We start from the raw sequence: 26048 nt of genomic DNA on the forward strand, positions 1-26048 counted from the left end.
GTTCTCAGCAATGTAGCCAATGTTTATTGGGCACTTTCTCTATGCCAAGCACCATAATAGGAACTTTTACTACTCAATCCCACTGAACCCCCCAGCCCTTTGAGTATATCCATGTATCGCCATTCTACAACATTGAGGGTGTTCTTTCAGATTCTCTCAATTGCTAGGGCTCCTGAGGAAAAATTTGACCCAAGTACTTTGACTCGGCTTTTTCTCTAAAGCAGTTGGGCTTTACCACCTGTGATGGGGACTCATCCCCTCCCCACAGGATGGGACCTGAGGTGTCAGGGCCCTTTAATTTTCCATGACCACTGTGCACCATTTTGCCACAAAGGCCCCTAGGACCTCCTCCTCAGGGGCCCTGGCAATTGTCTTTTGAGAAAACTGTCCTAACCTTTATTCAAGGTTTTCAAACTCATTTATTCAATTAAGCCCAACTTTTTTTTTTTTCTTAAACCCACTCTCTGCCATTCTGTATGTAAGAGTTTGTTTACTCACTAAATCAACCAAAGAGTGAATCTTTTCCTCCCCTAGAACCTCCCTGCTCTCTGGCAAATTGTTCTGCAGCACCACATCTGCTGTTGGCTTTTCCACAGAATTCTCTAGCTTTCCTCAGCTCTCACCTTACATCTGCCTGGCTTAGGAAGAGCACAACCAGCCAAAGGACAGGCCGCAGATGTTTTCTCAGAGGGTGAACGAAGACGTGCATGCCCAAGAGGACAGAGAAGAGGTATGAGAGAGACGCATGAGCAGCTGAGAGAGGCCCACAGCACACACACAGGAGGCATGCACTCTGGTGACAGCAAACACAGTTCCAGTCACCACACAAGCACAGCAGCAGCCAACGCTTTCCTCCCAACTTAGGACTTCAGTGAGAAAGGGGAGTTTGACTGCCGGGAGCAGACATTCCGGAAAGCTGCGGGGAGGGAAGTCCAGCAAGCTTACGGTACGTGAAACAGCTCCCGTGAGGTCAGGCTCCGAGACTCCGTGGAGGGCCTCCGGGATGGGAGGGACCAGCGGAGGCGGCGGTGAGAAGGATGGTGGTGTCTGGCTAACGGGGGGCAAGGAGCCAGGCGCACTGGCTGGCTGGCTGTGGTGGGGCCGCCTCTGCAGATGAGGGGGAATGAAATCATCTAGAGTCGGCAAGGTCAGAGGTGAGGCGGCGGAGGCGGTCGCCGGGACTGTGGGGACGTGGCCCAGCGGCCCCAGAGGAGCTGGAGGTCTGGCAGTGCCTTCTTGCCCTCTGTCAGTATTAACCAGGTAGAGAGGGACAACTATTACCTCGGGCTGGGCTGGGCTGCAGGAAGTGGCACCCTGTAGGAAATAAGGGGGTCGTTATGTAAAGGGGTAGGCAGAGAGGCAGGAACTCCACATTAAACAGCTGAGAGGGGACATGCAATGATGTACTCTGAGAAATATTTAATCGGTGCCCTTTCCTCACAGTACACGAGACAGTCGGTGCTAGCCAGTTGGCCTCCTGATAACTCAGTGACACAGAGGGAACCCCATCCAAGTTGACTTTCCATCATCTATTTTTGAATCCTTTTAACACTTTATGAGAAAGAGAGAGAACAACAGAACAGGCAGGCAGGCTGTGTTTAACCCCACGAAACTGCAGTAGAGCCTGAAAGCTTGGGAGTAAATACAACTTTTTGGCACCTTGTTATAAAACATGAACACCCCATATCTCATCATATCATTATTAGTCTATGGATTCCACGCTCCGGCATACTTACACATTTACGGAAAAGAGAGAGAAGGAAACAGAGAGAGGACTGTGCTGAGATGTTTAGAGAGAAGAACTCGGGGTTCAAGCCACAGCAATATTAACGAGGACAGGAGGGTAGGGCAGCCTGGAGAACAAACAAGCTGCCTGCATCAGTTTTGAAAGAGACGGTATAGAAGACACACAGACACTCCTAATTCCTTGCCTTGGCTGGATAACTCGGCTGCAAAAGGTAAGGTTCTTTGCTCTTCTGGTTTTCAGGATCAGAGGTAACCTGGGGGCCTAGCACAGGTGGTCTCACTGCATCTGGGAACGAAGCCCGAGTCCCCAAGGGAGGACTCTCGCCACGGTTAACGGCATCTTGGCGGATGTCAAAGAACAGCTTGGGAGGGTCAGGAGGAAGAGCAGGGGGTGGTTTCCCTGTGCCGGCTGTGGGGGAGACAAGGCTGGGAGCTGGTGCTCGGGTGCCCACAGCCTCCGAGGGAGTGCCTTTGGCCGGGTCACGTGCAACACGAGAGTTTTCTGACGCCGCCGGGCAAATGTTATTGGATAAACAAGGTACATATAAGCTGCTGACCTTTTTATTCCCAACTGCCTCATGACGCGGGTTAGAGCTCACATTCTTACTACAAACTGTCCTGGTGGCTACAGAGTGATGCTGGGGTTGGGATGAAGCACTAGGGAACGTGGAACCCAGAAGCGAGGGACCAGGACACACTGCACCTTTGGGAGCCGATCCAGCTGCCAGGGGGACAGAGATGGGCTGGGGGTGTGAGGGCTTCTGCTGGCTGGGGGTGCTGGGTGGGATGTAAGGCTTTGGTGAGCGCAGGTAGAGGGAGTCCTTGTAGGTACTGCAAGTGGTGGGGGGCTGCCATGCAAAGCGCTCCTCTTGAGGGAGAGAAGGGTGTGGGGCAGAGAGAATCTTTAGCAGTATTTTCAAGATGCAATACCAAAACAGGAAAAAGAGAAAGAAAGAGGAGGGGAAATGGAAAGAAGGATGACCATTAGAAACAGCAACACAACATGATCTGCACAAAAACAACTCTTGACACGTTTTTAAGCAAATCCTCAGGTTAGACTCATCATGGTGCCCACGTTTTTCTTCTAGGTAAAGTCAAGGACTGAATCATACTCACCTGGAAAAGCAGGCCTGACTCTCCTCTACATCCCAGGGAGGCTGAGCCCAGCCTATAATAGGCCATGTTCTAAGCCAATTGGTGCCAAAGGAACTGAATGCCAGTGGAAGAAACCCGGAGCCCCCAATTCTCTCTCAAACCTCCTTTCCTCAAGACTTCTCTTTAAGCTTTTGGCTTTATAAGTTTAAGTTGACTTCAGCACATCTGACTGCATTTTATTCTCTTCCCTTAGGAAAAGAATTGGAAGAACCATCCTTATTTGTGTTCACAGGAGACAGATGTCTTAATTGATTCACCGAGATTCTGCACTCAATTCCATAAGCACAACAAGTTAAAACTCGCCAAGAAGAGAACGCTAACGACTTTGAATATACCTGTGCTCTTTTCTCACTGGAAACAATTTGATGGAACTTATTAGGAGGACAGGCATGAGATTAAAAGTGCACCGTTTCCCATTTCTGATGCACACAGAAAAAGGGACCAGGCAATGAAGCACTACTGGATTGGACTGTGCCTGGCTTGCCAAATTCCAGCCCCATCCCCACCCAGCACAGAGAATCAATCCCAGAGTTGAATAATCAGCCTCAGACTCACAGCTTAAGCCAAAGTTCCGGTTACAGGTTCAGGGGTAAAGAGCTATAGTTCACATCTCATTTCCTCCCAGCCCCAACACCGTTCCTCCTTGGGTCTCAATGCGTCAGAAAATGAGGGGACTCTCCAAACCCTCACTTCAATGAGTCATCTGCCAACCTGTGGCTCAACTGGGAATCAGACCATGAGATGAAGAAAGTTGGTTTTCCTAGATTTTCTTCACTGGTCCCTATCTTTAAAGATATCTCAGTACCTGAAGAAAACCAGAATCTTCCCCCAAACTGCACAGGTGAGGTATATCAGAGTTTGGTCAATATCTGGTAAATGGGTTGTGACCAAAACCTGGGAGGGTGCAAACATGTGGATCTATCTAAGGTTGTTCTTTAATTTTATATTTTGTAAAGTACAGGTACCAAGGAGAAGGGATAGTAGAAAGGGTGAATAGGGGAGAAAGCTTTATGAGCCTGCATTAGAATATCAATCCAGAAACAGTAAATAACATATACATTAAACTCAGTTTTCAAGTTACAAATAACCTAAATAGAGAGGTAGCTATTTGGGAATCCTTGGTTAACTCGACACCTGTCCCTTCCACAGGGCACCCATGACAGTGTCAGTGGAATGTGGCCCTATGTGTCAGCCAAAAATACAAAATGAAAAGCCCCTCTCCGGTACTCAGCAAGAGCAAAGACTTTCAGATGAACTCACTTGGTTTCAGTGAACTTAGACTAGAGTTTGGGGCACGTTTACAGACTAAATGATGCTCTCCAGAAACAAGACACCTGGACTAGCACGCACCAAAGACAGTGAGGGTAAGCTGATAATGGCTGTAGCAAGGTAAGCAAAAGACTATTTTGATTTGGGCTCAGATTTACTTTTACTTGGAGCTCAAGCATCCCACATGTGACTTCTTGTCCAAAGATAGAAATCAGTTTCAATGAGTTTTTAACTTATTTTGGCTGTGGCCATATATGGTGCCAGGGCTGCATTACATCAGGCACAAGCCTTCCCAGGGCTCTGACCCTGTAGAGAGGACACTTCCCCAGAGCGATGACAATGCAATGAGAGCCAAAGGTCTTCCTGTCCTGGGGCCTCTTTTAGCCCTAAGAAGGAGGGTCAAGGCACAGTGACTTTACATGAAAGGAACTACTTTTTGGTTTATTGTAAATGTTGTAGGAATCACACAGGCAGTTTGCATTCCCGAGCAGATGTCTACTCATGGAATTCCATTTATCTTTTGAGAAGGTGGGTCAGTGAAAAAAAATGAGACTTCTTGAAAAATCTGGTATGTTTACAGTTTTATACAGTTCCAGAAACTGCCAGTCCCCACCCCCACTGGGGACCACCATGATGATGATGATGATGTCAGAGAGAGGGAAGCCCTGGTTCCCTGTTATCAGGGTGGAAAGAGCAAGGCAGGGGGTCCAGGCTGGCAAGACACAGGATTCCCATACAGTCATGGCTCTCCTCGGCCCCAACTCAGTCCTCATGAGGAGATGCTATGCCTGCAGGGGATCTGAGAGCTTTCTTCAGCTGAAACCAAGCCTGGGAAGTCACCAGCCTAGCCCACCTTGGCTCTGACTAAGCAAGTGCATACATAGAGTTCGGCTGTACAGACAAGAAGTCACATTTGCATTCACGAAACAAATCCGAGAGGTAATGCATGACCCAAAGGCTCTTGAAACTTGAATAGCCAGAATTTCAATGACACTGAATATGCAGAGTAAACCTCATATCAGCAATTTACCAGGTCCCCTTTAATAAGCCCTAGTAAAAAGAAAATTCTTGGACAGTAACAGATAAAAAAAAAACACACCGTCCATAGGAGATGTTACAGGATGCTAACCCTTATTATATATAAGGCTCATCCTTAAAGTCCTTGAGCAACGTTTAACATGGTGACCTGAACACAATAGAGATGCCCAATAAAGCTGTGTAAAATATGAGGGTTCCTCAAAAAGTTCATGGAAAAATGGAATTAAAAGACAACAGAAATCCTTCCATGAACTTTCTGAAGTACCCTCATAAATATATTTAAAGGGAATTTTTATTAACTTCACATGCTTTCAAAATGATCTCTTTAGAAGAGCTGCTTAAGAAGGTAAAATGAATTACTGAGTTACGCTTTGGGCTAAGTCACTGACAGCGGAAGAAGATATGCTTCCACATTTGCTTTGAATTAATTAGCACTGCTTTCTAATCTGGACAGAGCTGACTGTATCCATTCTTAAGATGGCTGAGCAGGAAGCGAATCTACTACACGCAGCACATTTATACTCTGGGGAAGGCTTCAGAAATGGGAACACTATGTTAAGTCATTTACCGTACAACTGACTTTCCCAAGTCCCTGTGTCTAATGAGGACTTCAGGAGGCCAGGCACATTCGCAGCTCCTGACTCCCACCAGTGGCCCTGAAAGCACATAGCTGTACTTAAGGGTCACATCATGACAGGTGGCAGAAAGCCTCAATGGTGCTGCTCAGCACACAAGGCAATTAGGTGACCACCTCTAAGCCTGGGAAGACAGGGGTCTGCAGAGAGAAAGGAAGGCATCATCTTTGACTCAAGTTCATTTCAGTGGCCAGTGCAATTTTATGTCCTCAGGAGCAGGAGCCAGAGGATCGTTGGAAACAGGGCAGGAACTCAGAAGGACCTGCAAAATTTCCAGGCTCCTTGTGAGTTCTGAGAGCCCCTTCACAGAAGGCAGGCACAGGGAAGTGGACAATACAAGGAACACATTTCTGCAACATTTTCTGAGCAGCACAACTTCCTTTAAGAGAAGACTGTACCATTCTGTGGATGTGGCTCCTCTGTAAAAAAAAAAAAAAAAAAAAAAAAAACATTCTTCACAGATCACCTGAATTAAAACAAGGTCATTCCTATCATCAGAATGACAAAGTAGCAACAGAGAGGGGGAAAAAAAGAAAGATCAAGAAAACCACACAGGGGGAAAGACTTAAGCAAGATTATCCCCACTTCAAGTTGTACAGCTTTGGGGGATTTTCTTTTGGAAGGGAGAACTAGGCTATTTAAGCTGTGCTGCCATTTTGACTTCTGTCTGCTCCTGGGCCACTGGATTTAGGGTCTGGCCACAGCTACCTGATCTTAATCTGTAGGGGTAGGTAGTTACTAGAACTCTTAGAGCTCCACAAAAGTAATGGAACAAACACAGGTGCATTCTTCTCTCAAATATATACCCTAAAGAGTTTTTTAAAAAGATGCTTGGGCCTTTTTCCTACTAATTCAAGGCTAAATGGATTCCTCTTTCAGAACATGTCCACATATGTATCAAACTACAAAACATCAAGGCCTATTTCCAATGCCCTGGCACAGACCAACCTCAACCCATGCCTCTGCTCCCCTTGGCCTCAACTAACTCTGGTCCCTGCAGAGCTTTTCCAGAGTTGGTCAAAAGCCTGGAAGCTATTCCATTATCCAGTTGGGCAAGCAGGAAGTCACAAGTCTAAGCTAAAAGACTCAAGAACAGGAGGTTTCAAGATGGCGGCGGCTGCGGCGGCTGGCGCGGAGTAGCTGAGGTGGAAAAGGTGGCCACTGGGCCTCAGGCAGCCGGGAAACTTGTGGACCTTCCTCTGGCCATCTCTTAAGGGAGGACTGCTGCTGCTGGCCGGTCGTGGGGGCTCAACGCCACTTTGCCCCCGGCAGGAGAGGCTGCCTCATTTACAGGCAACAGCTTTGAAGTGTGGAGCAGGAAAAGAACTGATTCTTAGCTGCAAAAGTGAGTCTTGAAACAGGGAACACGGCGCCAGGGCTGCTGTGGATGCAGCCAGGATCCCGGAGACCGGGGCCGCGCTGAAGAAGGCGGCCAGCTGCCCTATTCAGGATTCGAGGTTTCAGGCCGGCATTAAAGAAGATTCCTAGGAGCGCCCGAGCGGCACCGCGACTGAACAGCCCGAGGCGGCAGCGCCGAGAACACGGAAGGCAACAAACCAGAGACAGAGCGAGCGCCCGACCTGGCACAGCACTGTGAGTGATCCCTGGCACAGCTCTGTTCGGGGGGGTGGATGCCCACGCGGCTTCCGCCTGCACCACCAGGCCACTCATTGCCCCGGTGCTGCCTCCATTTTCCCAGGTGCGGGCAGCTCCGCCCTGCTCGGCCATCACTGAGCCCATTTGCTTGGCCTGGCGCGGGGCTTTCCGGGCCCTGCGGGCCGACCTCCTCTCCCACTCCCTCCGCGGTTCTCTGGCAGGGCTGTGGGTGTGGGGCGTCCCGACCAGTTTTGGGAGGGCTAGGAAGTACGGGCGGGCCGACTGTCACTCCACCACACCCTGGACTCCGCCCCGGTAAACTTCCTGTTACTGGGAGGCAGATACCATCTCTGCGACCACCAGTTTGGAAAAAAGCCTAACGAATTTCTGGTTGGGAATAGTGTGGTAGGAGAGTTCCCAGGTCCGCTTGAACCTGCCGGAGAGCAGGCTGCAGGCGGGCACTAGACTCGGTTTATACCGGGGGGATACAAAGGTGAACAAGACCCGAAAAAGATCTACACAGTGCTACAAAGGCACCCAGAGAGACCGGTCGTCTGTGCCTAGCAGAAACCTGGTAGACTTCCTGGGCGAGGCGGTGCTGAGCAGGGTCTTGAAGGCCCAGCTGATAGACGAGGGGTGCAGAACACACGCCCCAGCCCAGCACAGTGTGCACAGAGGGGGGAGACGTGCGGCCAGGGAGGCGGAGACTCGACAGGAACCACACACCCGGTGGGGTCGCCACTGCACGATCTAACAGCCTGGGCCAGAGCACACTGAACGGGGAGAAGTCCTGTACAGAAAGTGAAAGCTCAACAGAGATCACACACCCTGTGGTACGTGATCCACCAGCCCAGCAGAGTACAAGCTGACCAGAAAGGTGGCTCCCCGGAGAAGCCCAAGACCCGAGGCAACCACACACACAAGACACTAGAGGCCAACTGAGCAGTCACGGCGGGAGCCATACCAAATTGGCAACCACAGCAACATCCTAGTTAGTCATTAGTCTTAAACCGGTGGACTGTGAAACCCCCTGCCACAATGAATAAACACCAAAAAAAAGACACCAGAAATACAAAAAATCAAGAAAGTACACCACCAAAAGTTAATAAATCTCATACTCTAGATCCTATAGAACAAGAAGCCCTTGAAATAACTGACAAGGAATTTCGAGTGATAATTCTAAGGAAACTGAATGAGATACAAGAAAACTCAGCTAGACATCATGATGAAATGAGGAAAAGTATACAGGATCTGAAAGAGGAAATATACAAGGAAATCAATTTCCTGAAAAAAAATGTAGCAGAACTTGCTGAACTGAAGAAATTATTCAGCGAAATAAAAAACACAACGGAGAGTTTAACCAGCAGGCTTGTCGAAGTTGAAGAGAGAACCTCTGAACTTGAAGTTGGGCTGTTTGAAATAACACAAGCAGACAAAAAGAAAGAGAAAAGAATCAAGGACATGGAAGAAAATCTGAGAGAGATATCAGACAACCTCAAGCGCTCAAATATCCGAGTCATGGGCATTCCAGAAGGGGAGGAAAATGGAGATTCCATTGAAAACATATTCAACAAAATAGTGGCAGAAAACTTCCCAGGTATAGGAAAAATCACTGATCTTCAGATTCAGGAAGCTCAACGATCTCCAAACGTATTCAACCCAAAAAGGCCTTCTCCAAGACATGTCATAGTCAAATTGGCAAAACTCAGAGACAAAGAGAGAATCTTAAAAGCTGCAAGAGAGAAGCGTCAAATCACCTATAAGGGAGCCCCAATCAGGTTAACATCAGACTTTTCATCACAAACCCTAAAAGCTAGAAAGGAATGGGATGATATTTTCAAAATACTAAAAGACAAAGATTGCCAGCCAAGAATACTCTACCCTGCAAGGCTATCCTTCCGAAATGAGGGGCAAATAGTATATTTCTCAGACAAACAAAAACTGCGGGAGTTCACTACCACAAGACCACCCTTACAAGAAATCCTGAAGGGAATACTGGGTCTGGTTCCTGAAAAATAACTACCACTGCCATAAAAACCCAAGAAAAATCAAAACCCGCTAGTACAATAAAAATGGCATTCATGAAGAGAAAACAAGCTAACAAAAACACTATCTACAGCCTAAGGAACCAACAAACAAAGAAACCAAACAGTAAATCAGAAAGCAAGGAACAAAAGACACCTAAGACAACCAAACAACCAATAAAATGCTAGGAATAAATCAACACCTTTCAATAACAACTCTTAATGTTAAAGGCTTAAATTCCCCAATTAAAAGACACAGACTGGCTGACTGGATCAAAAAGCAGGACCCAACTATATGCTGCCTACAAGAGACCCACCTCACCCATAAAGACTCACACAGACTAAGAGTGAAAGGATGGAAAAAGATTTACCATGCAAACAGAAAAGAAAAACGAGCTGGAGTGGCTATTCTTATATCTGACAAAATAGACTTTAAACTAAAAACCATAAAAAGAGACAATGAGGGACACTACTTAATGATAAAAGGACTGATCCATCAAGAAGACATAACAATCATAAATATGTACGCACCCAATGTTGGAGCAGCCAGATTTATAAAACAAACTCTATTAGACCTAAAGAAGGAAATAGACACTAATACCATAATAGCAGGGGACCTGAACACTCCACTGTCAATATTAGACAGATCATCTAGGCAAAGAATCAGTAGAGAAACACAAGATCTAAACAAGACTCTAGACCAATTGGAATTGGCAGATATCTACAGAACATTCCACCCAACAACCTCAGAATATTCATTCTTCTCATCAGCACATGGATCATTCTCCAGGATAGATCACATATTAGGTCACAAATCAAGTCTCAATAAATTCAAAAAAATTGCAATTATCCCATGTATCTTCTCAGACCACAATGGATTAAAACTAGAAATTAATAACAAACAAAACTCTGGAAACTATACAAACACATGGAAATTAAACAGCATTCTACTTAATGACATATGGGTCCAAGAAGAAATCAAGCAGGAAATCAAAAAGTTTATTGAAACTAATGAAAACAATGATACATCATACCAAAACCTGTGGGATACTGCAAAAGCAGTATTGAGGGGAAAATTTATTGCATTAAATGCTCACTTCAGAAGAATGGAAAGATGGCAAGTGAACAACCTAACACTTCACCTTAAAGAACTAGAAAAACAAGAACAATCCAATCCTAAAGTTAGCAGACGGAAAGAAATCATTAAGATCAGAGCAGAACTGAATGAAATTGAAAACCAAAAAACAATTCAAAAGATCAACGAATCAAAAAGTTGGTTTTTTGAAAAGATAAATAAAATTGACAAACCATTAGCATGGCTAACAAAAAAAAGAAGAGAGAAGACTCAAATAACAAAAATTAGAAATGAAAAAGGCGATATTACAACTGATTCATCTGAAATACAAGGAATCATTCGAGACTACTATAAACAACTATACGCCAACAAATTTGAAAATCTGGAGGAAATGGATAAATTTCTGGACACACACAAGCTCCCAAAACTGAACCGTGAAGACGTAGAAAATTTGAACAGACCAATAACAATAAAGGAGATTGAAGCTGTTATCAGAAGGCTCCCAACAAAGAAAAGCCCAGGACCAGATGGATTCACAGCAGAATTTTACCAAACATTCAAAGAGGAATTGACACCGATTCTTTACAAACTATTCCAAAAGATTGAAACGGACGCAAATCTCCCAAACTCATTCTATGAAGCAAACATCATCCTGATACCAAAACCAGGTAAAGATATAACCAAAAAAGAAAACTACAGGCCGATATCCTTGATGAATATAGATGCAAAAATCCTCACTAAAATACTAGCAAACAGAATACAGCAACACATACGAAAAATTATTCATCACGATCAAGTGGGATTCATCCCAGGGATGCAAGATTGGTTCAACATACGCAAATCAATAAATGTGATACACCATATTAATAAACTCAAACACAAGGACCATATGATCATCTCTATAGACGCTGAAAAAGCATTTGATAAAGTTCAGCACTCATTCATGACAAAGACCCTCTATAAGTTAGGTATAGAGGGAAAGTATCTCAACATAATTAAAGCCATATATGCCAAACCCACTGCCAATATCATCCTGAATGGGGAAAAGCTGAAAGCTTTTCCTTTAAGAACAGGCACTAGACAAGGATGCCCACTCTCACCACTCCTATTCAACATAGTGTTGGAAGTACTAGCCAGAGCAATCAGAGAAGAGAAGGAAATAAAGGGCATCCAGATTGGAAAAGATGAAGTCAAACTGTCCCTGTTTGCAGATGACATGATCCTATATATCGAACAGCCTAAAACCTCTACAAAAAAACTGTTGGAATTGATAAATGATTTCAGCACAGTAGCAGGATACAAAATCAACACACAAAAATCAGTAGCATTTCTTTTCTCCAATAGTGAACATGCAGAAGGAGAAATCAAGAAAGCCTGCCCATTTACAATAGCCACCAAAAAAAATAAAATACTTAGGAATTGAGTTAACCAAGGAGGTGAAAAATCTCTATAATGAGAACTACAAACCACTGCTGAGAGAAATTAGAGAGGATACAAGAAGATGGAAAGATATTCCATGCTCTTGGATTGGAAGAATCAACATAGTGAAAATGTCCATACTACCCAAAGTGATATACAAATTCAATGCAATCCCCATCAAAATTCCAAAGACATTTTTCTCAGAAATGGAAAAAACTATTCAGACATTTATATGGAACAATAAAAGACCACGAATAGCCAAAGCAATGCTCAGCAAAAAAAATAAAGCTGGAGGCATAACACTACCTGACTTTAAGCTATACTACAAAGCTATAATAACCAAAACAGTATGGTACTGGCATAAAAACAGACACACTGACCAATGGAATAGAATAGAGAATCCAGAAATCAACCCACACACTTACTGCCATCTGATCTTTGACAAAGGCACCAAGCCTATTCACTGGGGAAGGGACTGCCTCTTCAGCAAGTGGTGCTGGGAAAACTGGATATCGATATGCAGGAGAATGAAACTAGATCCATACCTCTCACCGTATACTAAAATCAACTCAAAATGGATTAAGGATTTAAATATACACCCTGAGACAATAAAACTTCTTAAAGAAAACATAGGGGAAACACTTCAGGAAATAGGACTGGGCACAGACTTCATGAATACGACCCCAAAAGCACGGGCAACCAAAGGAAAAATAAACAAATGGGATTATATCAAACTAAAAAGCTTCTGCACAGCAAAAGAAACAATTAAAAGAGTTAAAAGACAACCAACAGAGTGGGAGAAAATATTTGCAAAATATACATCTGACAAAGGATTAATATCCAGAATATATAAGGAACTCAAACAACTTTACAAGAAGAAAACAAGCAACCCAATTAAAAAATGGGCAAAAGAGCTAAGTAGGCATTTCTCTAAGGAAGATATCCAAATGGCCAACAGACATATGAAAAGATGCTCAACATCACTCAGCATCCGGGAAATGCAAATAAAAACCACATTGAGATACCATCTAACCCCAGTTAGGATGGCTAAAATCCAAAAGACTATGAACGATAAATGCTGGCGAGGCTGCGGAGAAAAAGGAACTCTCATACATTGTTGGTGGGACTGCAAAATGGTGCAGCCTCTATGGAAAATGGTATGGAGGTTCCTTAAACAATTGCAAATAGATCTACCATACGACCCAGCCATCCCACTGCTGGGAATATACCCAGAGGAATGGAAATCATCAAGTCGAAGGTATACCTGTTCCCCAATGTTCATCGCAGCACTCTTTACAATAGCCAAGAGTTGGAACCAGCCCAAATGCCCATCATCAGATGAGTGGATACGGAAAATGTGGTACATCTACACAATGGAATACTACTCAGCTATAAAAACGAATGAAATACTGCCATTTGCAACAACATGGATGGACCTTGAGAGAATTATATTAAGTGAAACAAGTCAGGCACAGAAAGAGAAATACCACATGTTCTCACTTATTGGAGGGAGCTAAAAATTAATATATAAATTCACACACACACACATACACACACACACACACAAACCGGGGGGGGGGGGAAGAAGATATAACAACAACAATTGTTTGAGGTTGATGCGACAGGCAAACAGAGGGGACATTGTTGGGGGGGAGGGGGGAGGGAGAAGGGAGGGAGGTTTTGGTGATGGGGAGCATTAATCAGCTACAATGTATATCGACAAAATAAAATTTAAAAAAAAAAAAAAAAAAAAAAAAAAAATAAAAGACTCAAGAACAGGTACCACTCACCAGTCCCACCCTGCCCCCAGGCACATGCCTACCTGGAGCTTGTCGGAAGGAAGGTTGGGGTGCACACTTCGGTAGCCCTTGGCAGCGAGTGAAGAGGGCTGGGCATTTCCATTGGCATCAGCATTGGAAGAAAGCCTCCACTCATCTGAAAGATAGGGAAAAAAGCCAAAAAAACACCTATCACTCACAGTGAACAGTTTCTGGTTCCCCTCTAATTCAGGGGTCCCTGGTAGAAGGCAGGGACAAGGAACAGTGCAAGAGAAACCATACCTGCTGAGGAATTCTCTGGCTCCAGACCTACGTGTGGTGCAGAAAGGATGAAAACAAGAAGAAAGGGGGTGGGGGGGAGAAGAAAGGGTTACATCTGCAGGAAACAAGCACGAACTGCAGAGAAGGATGAAAATCCAGCACCCCGTTGTCTGACACAAAATGCCCTCAGTCACGATGGCCTGATTACCATAGGAACCCACTCTAAACCATGATGTGCTCACAGGCGCTGACCTTTGAGAACACAAGGCTCACATTCACAGTAATGAAGAAACAATTGTCCCTTGACATTCTTATTTTACAGACAAAAAGGCAACAGAACTCTACCATCCAGTCCCTACTCACTCTCATTCCCATTCCGCAAACCTGCTGTAGGCTCAGAATGACTGACCACTCATCATTAGGAGGCTGGGCTAATTAACAGACCTGGGAGAGGGAGAAGTGGATAAACCCTTTTCCAGGGATGGTGGTGCCAGGCTAGGGGTACAACATGATTTAAGCCCAGAGGCATCTGCTGTGATAAGGACTTTTTCCTCCCTGCCTGCTTTTATTTTTTCCATTAAAGAGCCACATAAACATTTCAAAATGGAATCATGCTTCCTGAGTGTTCATCACACTACAAGGCACCCTTCAGCCTTCCCAGCCACTGCCCAACACGTTTCAGAGACCCTACCCCTCTCCTAACTTCACCCACCTAGCAGCACAAGGCAATAGAGAACAATGGTTACAACCTCAGCTGGGAAGGCAGCTGGACCTCAATTCAAATCCTGACTCCACCACCTGCAGGCTCTGTGACCCTCAGCAAGTTATAAGCCTCAGTTTGTCCATCTGAAAAATAGGGATAATGATATGGTTGTTTCATAGTTGTTATAAGAATTAAATGATATAATGCATGAGAAATGCTTAGCACAAGGCCTGGTAGAGCTCAGTAAATATTTGCTGTTCATCATCACCTTCTGCATTAGTTCGTCTCTACTCTTGAACCTCCATCTAGCTAAGGGACCAAAAACTTTTTCTATAAAGGCCCATGACAGTAAATATTTTAGATTTTGCAGGTGATGAGGCCTCAGTTGCAACTCTACTATTATAGCACAAAAGCAGCCACAGACAATATGTAAAGGAATGAGCATGGCTATGTTCCAATAAACCAATAAATACTGGACACTAAAATTTGAAATTTCATATAATTTTTATGTGGCATACAATATCATGCTTCTTTTGATTTTTCTTTCAATGATTTAAAAATATACAAACCATTCTTAGCTCACAGCTGTACAAAAACAGGCCAGATTTCGTTCACAGCCCTAGTTTGCCAACTACTGATCTAGCTAATTCTTTAACTTCCTCCTTCTTCCTGGCTGCCTTCTCTCATCTCACCCTATGTAGACATAAAGAGGGGACTAATACTGCAGCTCTCACAGCCCAAGTCTCCATTTCAACACGGGTCCCTCAGTTACAAGAGATGGGCTTTCCAGGTGTCAAGTTGAAGTTTACAAACATTCATTGAACACCTTTCTAAGTGCCAGACACTGTTAGTCACTTCTGCACCTATTTGGTATTCAATTTAGTGTACACAACAACTCTGTGAGGTAGGTAATTGCTCTACTTCATGGATGGGGAAACAGAGGCCCACTGACTTGCCCAAAGTCACACAGCCAGAAAGTGACAGAGCAGTCAACCCAGGTCTTCAGAATCCAAGTGCAGTGCTCTGCCCACCCCCAACAGCCGCCAACCACATCATAAACCATGAAGTAGAAGTGACATTCCAGGGAAGTGTTGGGAGCCAAAAGGTGTCGGAACAAAAGGCAACTCACAGGTAAAGGTTTTGAGGGATTTGCACCAAAGTACAGCAGCGGTTTAGCTGCATCAGAATCACCAGAAGGGCCTCTCAGAACAGATCACAGGACCCCAATCCCAGAGTTTCTGATTCAGCAGGGGAGAGATGAGTCCTGAGAATTTACACGTCTAACAAGTTCCCAGGTGATGCTGAGGCTGCTGGTTCACAGCCCACATTCTGAGAAGGTGTACTCGAAAACATCTTTATTTTGGAAAACTATACATTTTTTTATTTTTCCCTTCTCTAAAACAGTTTTTATAAGGTGACTCAGTTATACATTCTTTAACAGGTTGCCTGTTACATTTCTGCCACTTCCTTCTGGACAATTCATAGGTATCTGTCTTCTCCTTGCCACACAAGCACATGGTTGGGAAATTACCGGACTTCTGTTTTGGTCACATTACTGCAATGTACTGGCTTGTGTGACCAGAAACAAGTTTGTTAGCCACTCTAAATTTCACTTTTCTCATCTATAAAATATAATCCTCACCCCATACACCCCTCACAGGGTTGCTGAGGAATCAGATATTGGGTATGTGAAAGTATCTCTGAAAGTGACCATACTTATTGTCACTGCTGCATTCATCAGACCCCAGCCCAGAAACATCCCCACACCTGGCAGGCCCTCAAACACTAGGTGACATGCTGTGACAATGGTCCTCTGTCCTCCCTCACCTCTACCACTTTAACTGTCCCATCTTCTTTTCTAAGTTGCTATTTCTAGTCCACCTTTGTAAAGTCAGTCTATCAAATTTATTAGATTTTGTGCATACACTAAATATCAATAGGTTGTGAGTGAGGGCCTATTCAACAGAGGATGTAAACTTCGTACAGTCAGCCTTCCATACCCATGGGTCCTGCATCCATGGTATTCAACTAACTGCAAATCAAAAATATTTGGGGGAAAAAAAATTCCACAAAGTTCCAGAAAGCAAAAGTTGAATTTACAGCACACTGAGTACTGTGTTGAATCCACATGAATAAAGTGATATACAGACATTGCATTAGGTATTATAAGTAATTTAGAGATGATTTAAAGTATATAGGAGTTTGTGTGTAGGTTATATGCTAATACTATACCATTTTATATCAGGGAGTTGAGCATGCATGAATTTTGGTGTCCATAGGAGTTCCTGGAACCAATTCCCCATGGATACTGAGGGATAACTGTATATGGATTTGAGGACACTGTATTTGTCCACTTTTTGGTTCTCGGTTGGTTCTATTTAGGTGACATTCTCAGATGCATCATGGACAGTTGAGATGTGACTGTCCTAAAACCACCAGGTATCATAAAGAAACTATCCCTATCTTGTTAACTACACATCCTGCAGAAAATAGCCTAGCCTCACCTGTGAGATGGAGATAATATCTACTTCTTCTGAGTCATGAGGACTAAATGAAAGTATCTGGCATAAAGTGTGTGCTTTATAAAATCAGAATCCAAGCATAAGGAAAAAAAAAATCCCCCCATAAATCAAGTAGAGTCACTGATCTGCCACTTGACAGCTTCAAGAACATAACATCCTTGAGGATCAACCTACTTTATCACATGCTAAATCTTTAAAACTGTTCCCCTCGCCCTGCCCCCAAAAAGGCAGTTCCCAAGAACAATTCAAGTGTTCCTGTCTTCTTCATTAAAGGAGAGCCGTATATCTGACGTTTTATCACCCTTCATCTGTTACCTTGTCTTCCGATCCCGGAAGGTTGGCAGCAGCCCAGGGCCATTTATGCCTGAGTGCCGCAGAATGAAATTTTACATACATAATCAATTATTAACTCCTGATTGAAGAGACTGTCAAAACACTTCTTTCAATAAATGTTACCTTAGAGTTCCCAAGATGGGGAAGGGCCTTGAAAAGCTGGATCTTAGATAGGTTTTTTCAGCCCTAAGAAACCTAGCCTTTCTGCAAGAAGTATATTTTGCCTTGTATTTTCCTACATCTGTTCTTTATATACAATTTTATCTTTATTTTAAATAAAACGTAAATTTTATTTAACCTCCTAATATTTTCTTTTATCTCATCCTGTGCTCATTTCATTTTGGCCTGTTCTAAAGTTTTTTTGCTGATCAGTTCTTCTTGGGATCTTAGGATAATTTCCACTGACTCAATCTTGATGTGTTCTGGTAGAGTATTCAAGAGTTGGATAACAGGTATTAAAAGTGGGTCTAAGGGTGTTCTAAACTTTGTGTTTATTTTTCATTCATGTTGTGTAGTGGAGAATGTAACTTTATCCAGAAAAAGGTCTGGCTTTTGCCCTCAGCTTCTGGGAGGTAATCTCTAAGAACTTGGAATGCCATGCCTGATAGGAGAGTCTTTGCTTATCTGCGGGCTTTGAGCCACACTGGTAATGTGATTTCAGGTAGCGGCTTTGAGCCATCAAGGACTCAACCTCCTAATGAACTGGAGACAGAGACTGACACATGCACAATGGGTCATGCCTACATAATGGAGCCCCAATAAAAGCTCTGGATACAAAGGCTCAGGTAAACTTCCTGGTTGGCAATACTCCAAGCATACTGTCACACATCAATGTTGGGAAATAATGTGTTCAGACTCCATGGGGAGAGGATAACGGAAGCTCCGCATTTGGTACTTCCCCAAACTCCACCCTATGTGCGTTCTTTCTTGGTGGATTTTAGTCTACATCCTTTTCCTTTAATAAACCGTAACTGAGTGTAACAGCTTTCAATGAGTTACGTGAGTCCTTCTAGCACACGTAATGTCGAACTTGAGGGTGGTTTTGGGAATCCTCTGAACATGCAATTGGTGTCTGAAGTGACAGTGCTCTCTGGTGGGGACTTTTCCCTCAAAGTTCTCAGTTGGCCCTAATTCTCCACATGCACTGATAAAAAAAAGACTCTGATTTAGTGGGGGGTAAGAGATACCTTTAACTGCTTCAATGTCAAATTTCTTATCTTTTTGCTACTGCCATTTCTGGAGAGCAAGTGTGAGACTCAAACCAGAGGAAATGAGTTGGTTGTAGGTCCAAGAATCTTTATGTCCAAAGCTAACTTTGCAGTCAAGAATCAGGCAGAAAGGACTGGAGCCAACTGGCACAGAACTAACAAAATGTCAGGGCTGATCTGGAACTTGGCATCTGAGTCAGAACACAGGAACGGATGTATCAAGCCCCAGGGGCTTCAAGCTATCCTAGACAGGAAGTTTGGTATCGCACCCCCCATTAGCTCAGGCTCCCTGTCTCCTCTTGAGTAAAAACACCCTGACCCGGGACACGGATGGAGGTTGCTCTAAACCAACATGGCCAACACCCAGACCTGGACAGGCAGTGAGATCAGGAAGCAGGGATAAGTAATGAGGCTCTTCCCAGGAACAGAGAGTCAGTACTAAGATTACTGCCGTTCTTTTCAGATGGTTCTGACCCAAAAACCAAGGTCCACATTCAGAGATGAGGAGGCGAGTCAGGAAGCCATGGTCAGGGATCTGGAGTTGAGCTACCACTCAAAAGCAGGGGTCTAGAGAGCGGGTTTCACCTGGCAACTCTGGGGACTCCCTCTGTCACTCCACCCAGGGAATGTCTCCATCCTCCCAAGTTCACTTGGATGCAGATAACTCCCAAGTCCACATCTTGGACTCCATATTTCCAAATGCCCATTGGAGACTTTCTTCTAGAGGCCGTTTCCTTGCCAAAAAACTCAACACAGCAAAAAATGGAATTCAACATTCCTTTCAACCCCCTTCACAATCCCCCCATCTCCATGAATGCCACAATGATTCTCCCGGCCAACCAGGGAAGACACCTTCTGGTCAGCATGAAGTCCCAGCTCTACATGGTCCTTAAATAAACTGCAGCAAGCTCTGTCACTTCATCCTCTCCAATGCACTTTCACCCTCGGTCCCTGTTCATTCCCACCACACGAGGGTCATGGCCTCACACTGAAATTATTTCAAGTCTTTAAAGAGGCCTTCTGACCTGCAGTAACTAGAGTGGTTACTATTAAAGAGCCATTTACCATGGGCCTGTGTTAAATGCTTGATGTGAAAGAATTTATTTAATCTCAACAACTCTATAATAATCATTCCCATTTTACAGTTAAGGAAACTGAAGCCCTCTAAGGCTGAGTAATTTACCCACATCACAAAGATAGTAAGTGGCTGAGCTCAGCCTTGAGAGAGGACTGTGTGACTCAGGAAATATACCACTTCTCCTGGGATGAGGGAATTGGAGCAAAGACTAGAAATAGGGGACACCCCTGAGATGCAGGTGTCAGGAGGCCATGTAAGGACTGGTGCTTCCAGTCAAGGCAAATAATCAGTAACCTGGAGACCTACAGTGAAGGAAGAAGGTGGTAAAGCCAGAGAGCAAGGCAGAGAGAAGGCAGACAGAGCAGCTGGGGGGACAGATGCTGGCTCTGGTGATAAGGGAGGCAGCCAGACGCCATCTCACATTAGCTATCTGCAAAGGCACTGGAAGTAGGAAGCATGCCCAATCCTTGGCAAGGGCCACTCGCTGCCTCCCGCTTGGGCTCCCAGTCCAGCCTAGGCATAGCTGCTGCAAATCCTGCTGAAAACTGTTTTCATGAGGCCAGTCAAGGCCCAGGGGCCCCCAGACCCCAAGGCAGGATTGGAGACTGGCATGGGCCAGCAAGTTGTCATCCAGAAGTTCATAAGGAGGGAGTAGGAAGGGGTAAGAAGAGGGCTGGGGAGCCACATGGACACAACCAGAGCTAGAAGGCAGCAGGATGCTGGCCAATGGGCAGTAACGTAAGAGGACACAATCCCCATTCCTGAGTATCTCATCTCTACAGTCACATCCTCTTTTAACCTCACTCCCCAGTGTTAATCCATTCTGACCTTCCTTGAACACATAATGAGTGTGTGTGGTTTTTGGTTTACTCAAATCAGGTTGTTCCTTTCCACCCAAACCACCCCACCATACAATCTTCATTTTGTCCACCATCAATGAATGAATGGGATTCCATTTGTGTCAGGTTAATTTCCAAATCTCCCAAATTCATGGAGTATTTTGGAATGAGAAAGTCCTGGAAAGCATCTTGCCCAACTCTCCTCATACTTCATACAAGCTTCCAAGTCACTGTGACATACCCACAGTCAGAAAGCAAGGTAGCAGGCTACGAGCCTGTGCCTGACTCTTCCTTTGCAACAATCTGCCTTTGCCCTCAACTAATGAATCCAGAATTACTCTCCTCCACCTACCCCCCACCATTTCTCATCACAATTCCCAGTGAATTAGTACCTGCCACACAGATGATGCTGAATGAATGTATTCTCATTGGAAGTCAATGGTCTCAGCTTACCAGGAGGAAAATATCAAGATCAATTTACAGTAAGGTATGAATTACTGGTAGGGATCACTTAATTCTTCCAAGTATTTGCATTGTTAACACAATTTGGTGAAAAAGAATTGATGTTTTTCACTAAAATTGGTCAGTAGAAAAGATACAGAATTATTTTGAGATGAGAGAGCACTTCCTAAAGTGCCTCAAATCCACACACAGTACCAGTAGCACAAGCCTGAGTGTGGCATTAGTGTTCTAGTTACTGCCACACTGTAACCACTAGAGGGAGCTCAAGGCTCCTTTTCCTCCACCTGCTCCATTCACTGCCAGAGGACGGGCCAGGTGGTTGATAAGGTCATTTTACTGGGCCATGGACCTGCAGGTATGGCTTTCTTTTTGGATCATCCCTTAGAATTCTCTCTTCCCCAAATGTCCTCCAGCTTAGGAACTGGATCTTCCCAGTTAGGCTCAGAGAGACTGGATTAGGTTAGCCTTAGAAAGCAAAATTATGTCTTTCTCTCCTCACCCCTACCTTTCCTGGACAGCAAACTGTAACAGGTCAGGAGTGGGCTCATGAATACAGGGGAAAAAAAGCTATTCCATCAACTTTAAGTGCCCTCCCTGAGCCTGGGAATATAGACGCCTTCCATAGGGACCAAAATGACCAGGAAGTGGCTTGTGCTTAAGCCCTAGCCTGGTCTTGTCCTGGGACATCTGCCTTGGCACCTGTTAGAGGTGGCTGTAACAGGAAGGAAGGACAAGAAGAAAGTTTCCAGGATGCTAGGCAGTGACCATATCCATCCCATATAATTCCATCCTGTCACAGCACACCGCTCCTGTTGTACCAAATGGTTTGCTGTACCAAATGGTTTGCGTACCCTATGTCCTTTCCTCTCTGGATCCAAGGCAGTAGTCATCACATCCCTTCATTCTTTCAAGAAAAAAACAAAAAACAAAAAACTCCCATTCCCTATAATGGGAGCTCTCAACTGTGGTCCATGGACCAGCAACATCAGCATGACCTAAGAACTTGTCAGAAATGCAAAACCTCAGACCACACCTCAGACTACAAGTGGGAATCACAAATTCTGAAACTCTGGGCTGGGGCCAGCAACCTATCTTTTCATCCCAGGTTAGTCTGAGGCAACTAAAGTGTAAGAACCACTGCCCATGGAAGTGGAGGGGCTGCCCCACCCTAAACTAACTGTGCCTGTGGAAACTCAAGTCAGCATTTCCCAGGTCCCAGGATGCTTGGGCTATGAAAAACCCTCTCCAGAGAAGCCAAAATAATCCTAATCCCAATCCAATAACAGCAGCTACATCTAACAGTTTATTCCATGCCACCAGGAAAGCTGTAAAACACCTCACTACTACTTCCTCGCAATAATCCTATGTGGCAGGTGCAATAATCAACCTCATTATACAGGTGGATCATTACGTTGCGAGAGAGTAACTCAGCCAAGGGTGCACAGCCAGCAGGTGGTGGAGGCAACATATGAACACAAATCTATCCGATTCCAAGTCCCTGGTCTAAACCTCAACACCACGTACTAGACACCCAGGTTTCCTGAGATATGGATCAGGGTGGGGAGAGGCAGGCCTCACACAGGTTCCTTTGATCTCCCTTTGCACTTAGTTCATACTGGCCTTTGAACTGCCGTTCTGATTTTGCTTCTTCAGCTGCCCAGTCCCCACCAGAGGGCTGAGCCCCACCTGCCTCTGCTTTCTGGAGAGCTAGGCCACTCAGCCATCTGCATTTCTGTCTCCCCTGGCTTCTTCTCCAGCCCAGACCTGCCCGGACAGGTCACAGCCAACCCCTGGCAGGCAGGATAAGCTTATAGAAGCCCAACCTCTAGCCTGTCTCACCACCTACTCCCATGCCCCTAAGCTACCTCTGTCTATACAAATGCGATCTGTAGAGCACTGGCTCTTGTAACAGGGTTATCTGCTCAGTCAAAGCTGAAATAAAGTGGTGGTCACAGCCATGCCTTCACTTGAAGCATGCGACTACCTGTCAGTTCGAGGATTTGACCACTCACTACCCATCACAGAAGGGACAAGGAGCTGACTGTCCGAAGGGCCGCTGAGAGAATCAGGAGGCAGCTGATGAATTCACACCCCACCTGAGCAAAAGCACAAGGGCCTCCTTCCCATATAGCTTTGAACATCTCCCCCCAGTCTTGGGGTAGCATACCTGGTTTGCTTTCACGTTGCGGGGTTTCCTGAGGGCTCACAGGGCTACTGCTCGGGATTTCCCTGTAGGAGGACGAGGCCCGGAGAGTCACTGCTCCCTTCCCAGTGCAGATTTTTGTAGGATCCATGTCTAAAAAGAAAAGACCCAAAAGAGAAGTTTGAATCCAAGACTACTGCAGGATTTAAGCAACAACAGTCAGTCAGCAAATTGTGACAGTCAGGGAATGAGATGAACCTGGTTACAGCCAAGCAAAGTCTTCAAACACTTGCAATCAATGAAAATTAATCTGTGGTGGATGGAGAGGGACAATCATATTTCCAGAGATTTGCCACGAATCATGAGGTTAGGGAGAAATGAAGGCATGGTGAGTTCTGAGCAAATGTACGAGTTACAGTATCAACTGAAAACATTTCAAAATGAAAGCAGGTTTATTCCTTTTATTAAATGAAGTTTAAGTTGTTGAGCAGGCTTCTGGCCAATTAGTAAGGCACAGTTCAAGAAAGTTTATGAAAGACTTCTCAAGCTCCCAGAACACCCTTCTTATAAAAGAGCAAGTTGGCAACAGAGGGAGTCAGGTGGATGTTGTGCAGAGAATCACTGCTCCTTGCAGTTCTCCAGTGGGAAAAAGGAAAAGTCTCCATGTATCAGCAAGTCAAGACCCCTGAAATGATGAGACAGAAGGATGAACTGCCCGGGGAGAAAACTCATGGGTGAGAGCCTCACATTCCGAAAGGCTAAATCCTTCAATGAACAGTGTCCACTGACCCTCAGCTGAGTCTTCACAGGGTCCCGACCTCTCCTACAGTTTCAATAGGGCCTAATAACAGACCCAGAACATCTTTGAGAGTTCCCTTAAGGAGGACTTCAAAATAAGCTTCAGAAGATCTGGATGCCCACCTCTAGGAGAATCAGTAATGGGGAGGCAGGAAACCGATCCAAACCATGCAATTCTAGAAGGCACACATGCCAAATGTTTCCTTATGTGCAGCTGAGTTAAGCCGAACTCCAGTTGTTTTTATTTGTTTGTTTTTCTTCCAAATTGCTCACAGCCCAGATCCCTATCTATCCCCATTCCTGTGTGAGGGCAGAGAGAAGCAAAGCCTCTTTTCTCCTTGCTTTGCACTCCAGCAGCCCCCTTTCCAACAACTCAGACAGATGATCATTGGTGTTACAGAGGAGAACAGACCTGCCTTTCAGCACCTCTTCTATTGAAAGCAAAACACAAAACCCACAATGTATGGCGGAGCAGGCAGCGGCCTTGGAGAGCATCTGATTTATCCAATCCTATCAAGAGGCTAAGTGACTAATGTCACAAAACTACTGGGAAAACTGGTTCGTGGTCACTTCAAAAGGACACAGGGCAAATTGGCAAATCCAGTCCACCCGCAAGTTCCTGGATGCATGGCCAGATTTGCCCAACTTCTGAAAGCACTACTGGATAAAGTGCCACCTAGGCCTCACTTGCCCTACTTTGTACAGAAGGAAGCTATGAGCTGGAGCTAGTATCTAAACAACTTTCCCCCTCCCCTTGGAGAGGAGAGGCAGGAAGTGCCTGTAGATGAAACTGGGGATGGGGCGGGGGTTCTCTAGGAAATGGCTTGGAGAGCACCAAAAGGCAAGTCTAGGTTTGGTGTCTAAGGTGGCTGCATCAAATTCAGCCCAGTTCAGAGTTTCCCTATGAGGCCAAGTTAATTCTTGGGGGGACTAGGGTTTTATGTAAAGTACTGGGAGGAGCCTAAGAAGTACATGCTCCTCAGATCCACTCCAGAGTGAAAGTTTAGCCTCTGGACTAACCCTTCTGAAGAAGGGAGAGGCAAGGCTTCTGTCCCCAGTTCTTCCCCACACTCGCTGGCTCCCAGAAAAACACACACACACACACACACACACACACACACACACACACACACACACACACACACACACACACACACACACACTGACATACACACACAGAGGAAGAAAGGAAATAAACTGAGGAAGTGAGAGGAAATGCCTCCTAACCATGCAAAGACTAAGCCTCAAAGTATTTGTTAGAAAGAAGAAAGGAAAACCATGCATGATCTGCTAAAAATTTAAAAAAAAAAAAAAGAAAGAAAGAAAGAAATGACCCAAGGAGAGATACCTGTAAGGAGTACTAGGCCTGAAGCATTTTTCACTGTCTTCACAGGAATTATTTTAACAGAAGAAATAGCGCGTGCACGTAAAGGGTCGGCAGTTGCTGAAAACACAAAAGGGTAAATGGTGCATCCAGAAAGAACATTTGGGAAACACTCAGGCAGCTGAGGAACTGGGCAGGGACAATAGGAGGAAGTCGCCCGCACAAAAAGAACAATACAAAGAGCAGGAGATGCAGTAATTAAAAATAACCTGCTATCTCTCTTTAGAGTTCTGGGCCAAGACAGCAGAACCCTCCCTTCAACCACCACCCAAATACAGTTGGTCAGTGTTGATCAGTGCCTCCCGCCACACCTGGAGCTTGCCAAGGCTCTGAACAAAGAGATGTACAGACACAGATGGCCTGGCAAACAGAGGAAGAGAACAGCAATCAGGGTCCAAGGGGCCCCTTGGGAGAACGCTGGGGCATCCGTGCTGGGGGAGAGCTCAGAGGAGGAGAGCTGCAGCTCACAGGCTCCAGCTGAGTGCAGGAAGGAAAGACAAGTTCATGAGCTGCTTGCTCCCTTCAGCCACCACAGATGCTTCCCCCAAATCGTAAGTTCTGGGGTCCTGTGCGCCTCCTCTG

General features: G+C 45.1%; 1 protein-coding gene and 1 long non-coding RNA gene across 27 annotated transcripts in view; one reads left to right on the forward strand and one right to left on the reverse strand.

Moving 5' to 3' along the window:
* SORBS1 (sorbin and SH3 domain containing 1) overlaps window positions 1-26048 on the reverse strand; it is a 230309-nt gene that overhangs the window by 91105 nt on the left and 113156 nt on the right. For 8 of the 23 annotated variants that reach the window (XM_063102749.1, XM_063102738.1, XM_063102747.1 and 5 more), the window contains exons 5-9: window positions 25431-25526; window positions 23309-23437; window positions 14018-14044; window positions 13780-13892; window positions 946-1314 (exon numbers count right to left, since the gene is read on the reverse strand). In XM_063102749.1, coding sequence (XP_062958819.1) covers window positions 946-1314; window positions 13780-13892; window positions 14018-14044; window positions 23309-23437; window positions 25431-25526 — 734 coding nt within the window. Of the gene's footprint in view, window positions 1-623; window positions 804-945; window positions 1315-13779; window positions 13893-14017; window positions 14045-23308; window positions 23438-25430; window positions 25527-26048 lie in introns of those variants that run through there. The other 15 variants (XM_063102754.1, XM_063102740.1, XM_063102748.1 and 12 more) reach the window with 5 other exon arrangements.
* LOC134382284 (uncharacterized) lies at window positions 618-7747 on the forward strand. 4 transcript variants are annotated; one of them, XR_010024065.1, is made up of 4 exons: window positions 618-946; window positions 1444-2284; window positions 3095-3742; window positions 4051-7747. It is a non-coding gene; the product is annotated as an uncharacterized LOC134382284 (long non-coding RNA). The 4 variants fall into 4 exon arrangements; XR_010024063.1 differs by having other exon boundaries at window positions 620-946; window positions 1444-1958; XR_010024066.1 differs by having other exon boundaries at window positions 622-946; window positions 1707-1958.

The sequence above is a fragment of the Cynocephalus volans genome, chromosome 7, assembly GCF_027409185.1.
Source record: "Cynocephalus volans isolate mCynVol1 chromosome 7, mCynVol1.pri, whole genome shotgun sequence".
In the NCBI taxonomy this organism is placed as follows: Eukaryota; Metazoa; Chordata; class Mammalia; order Dermoptera; family Cynocephalidae; genus Cynocephalus; species Cynocephalus volans.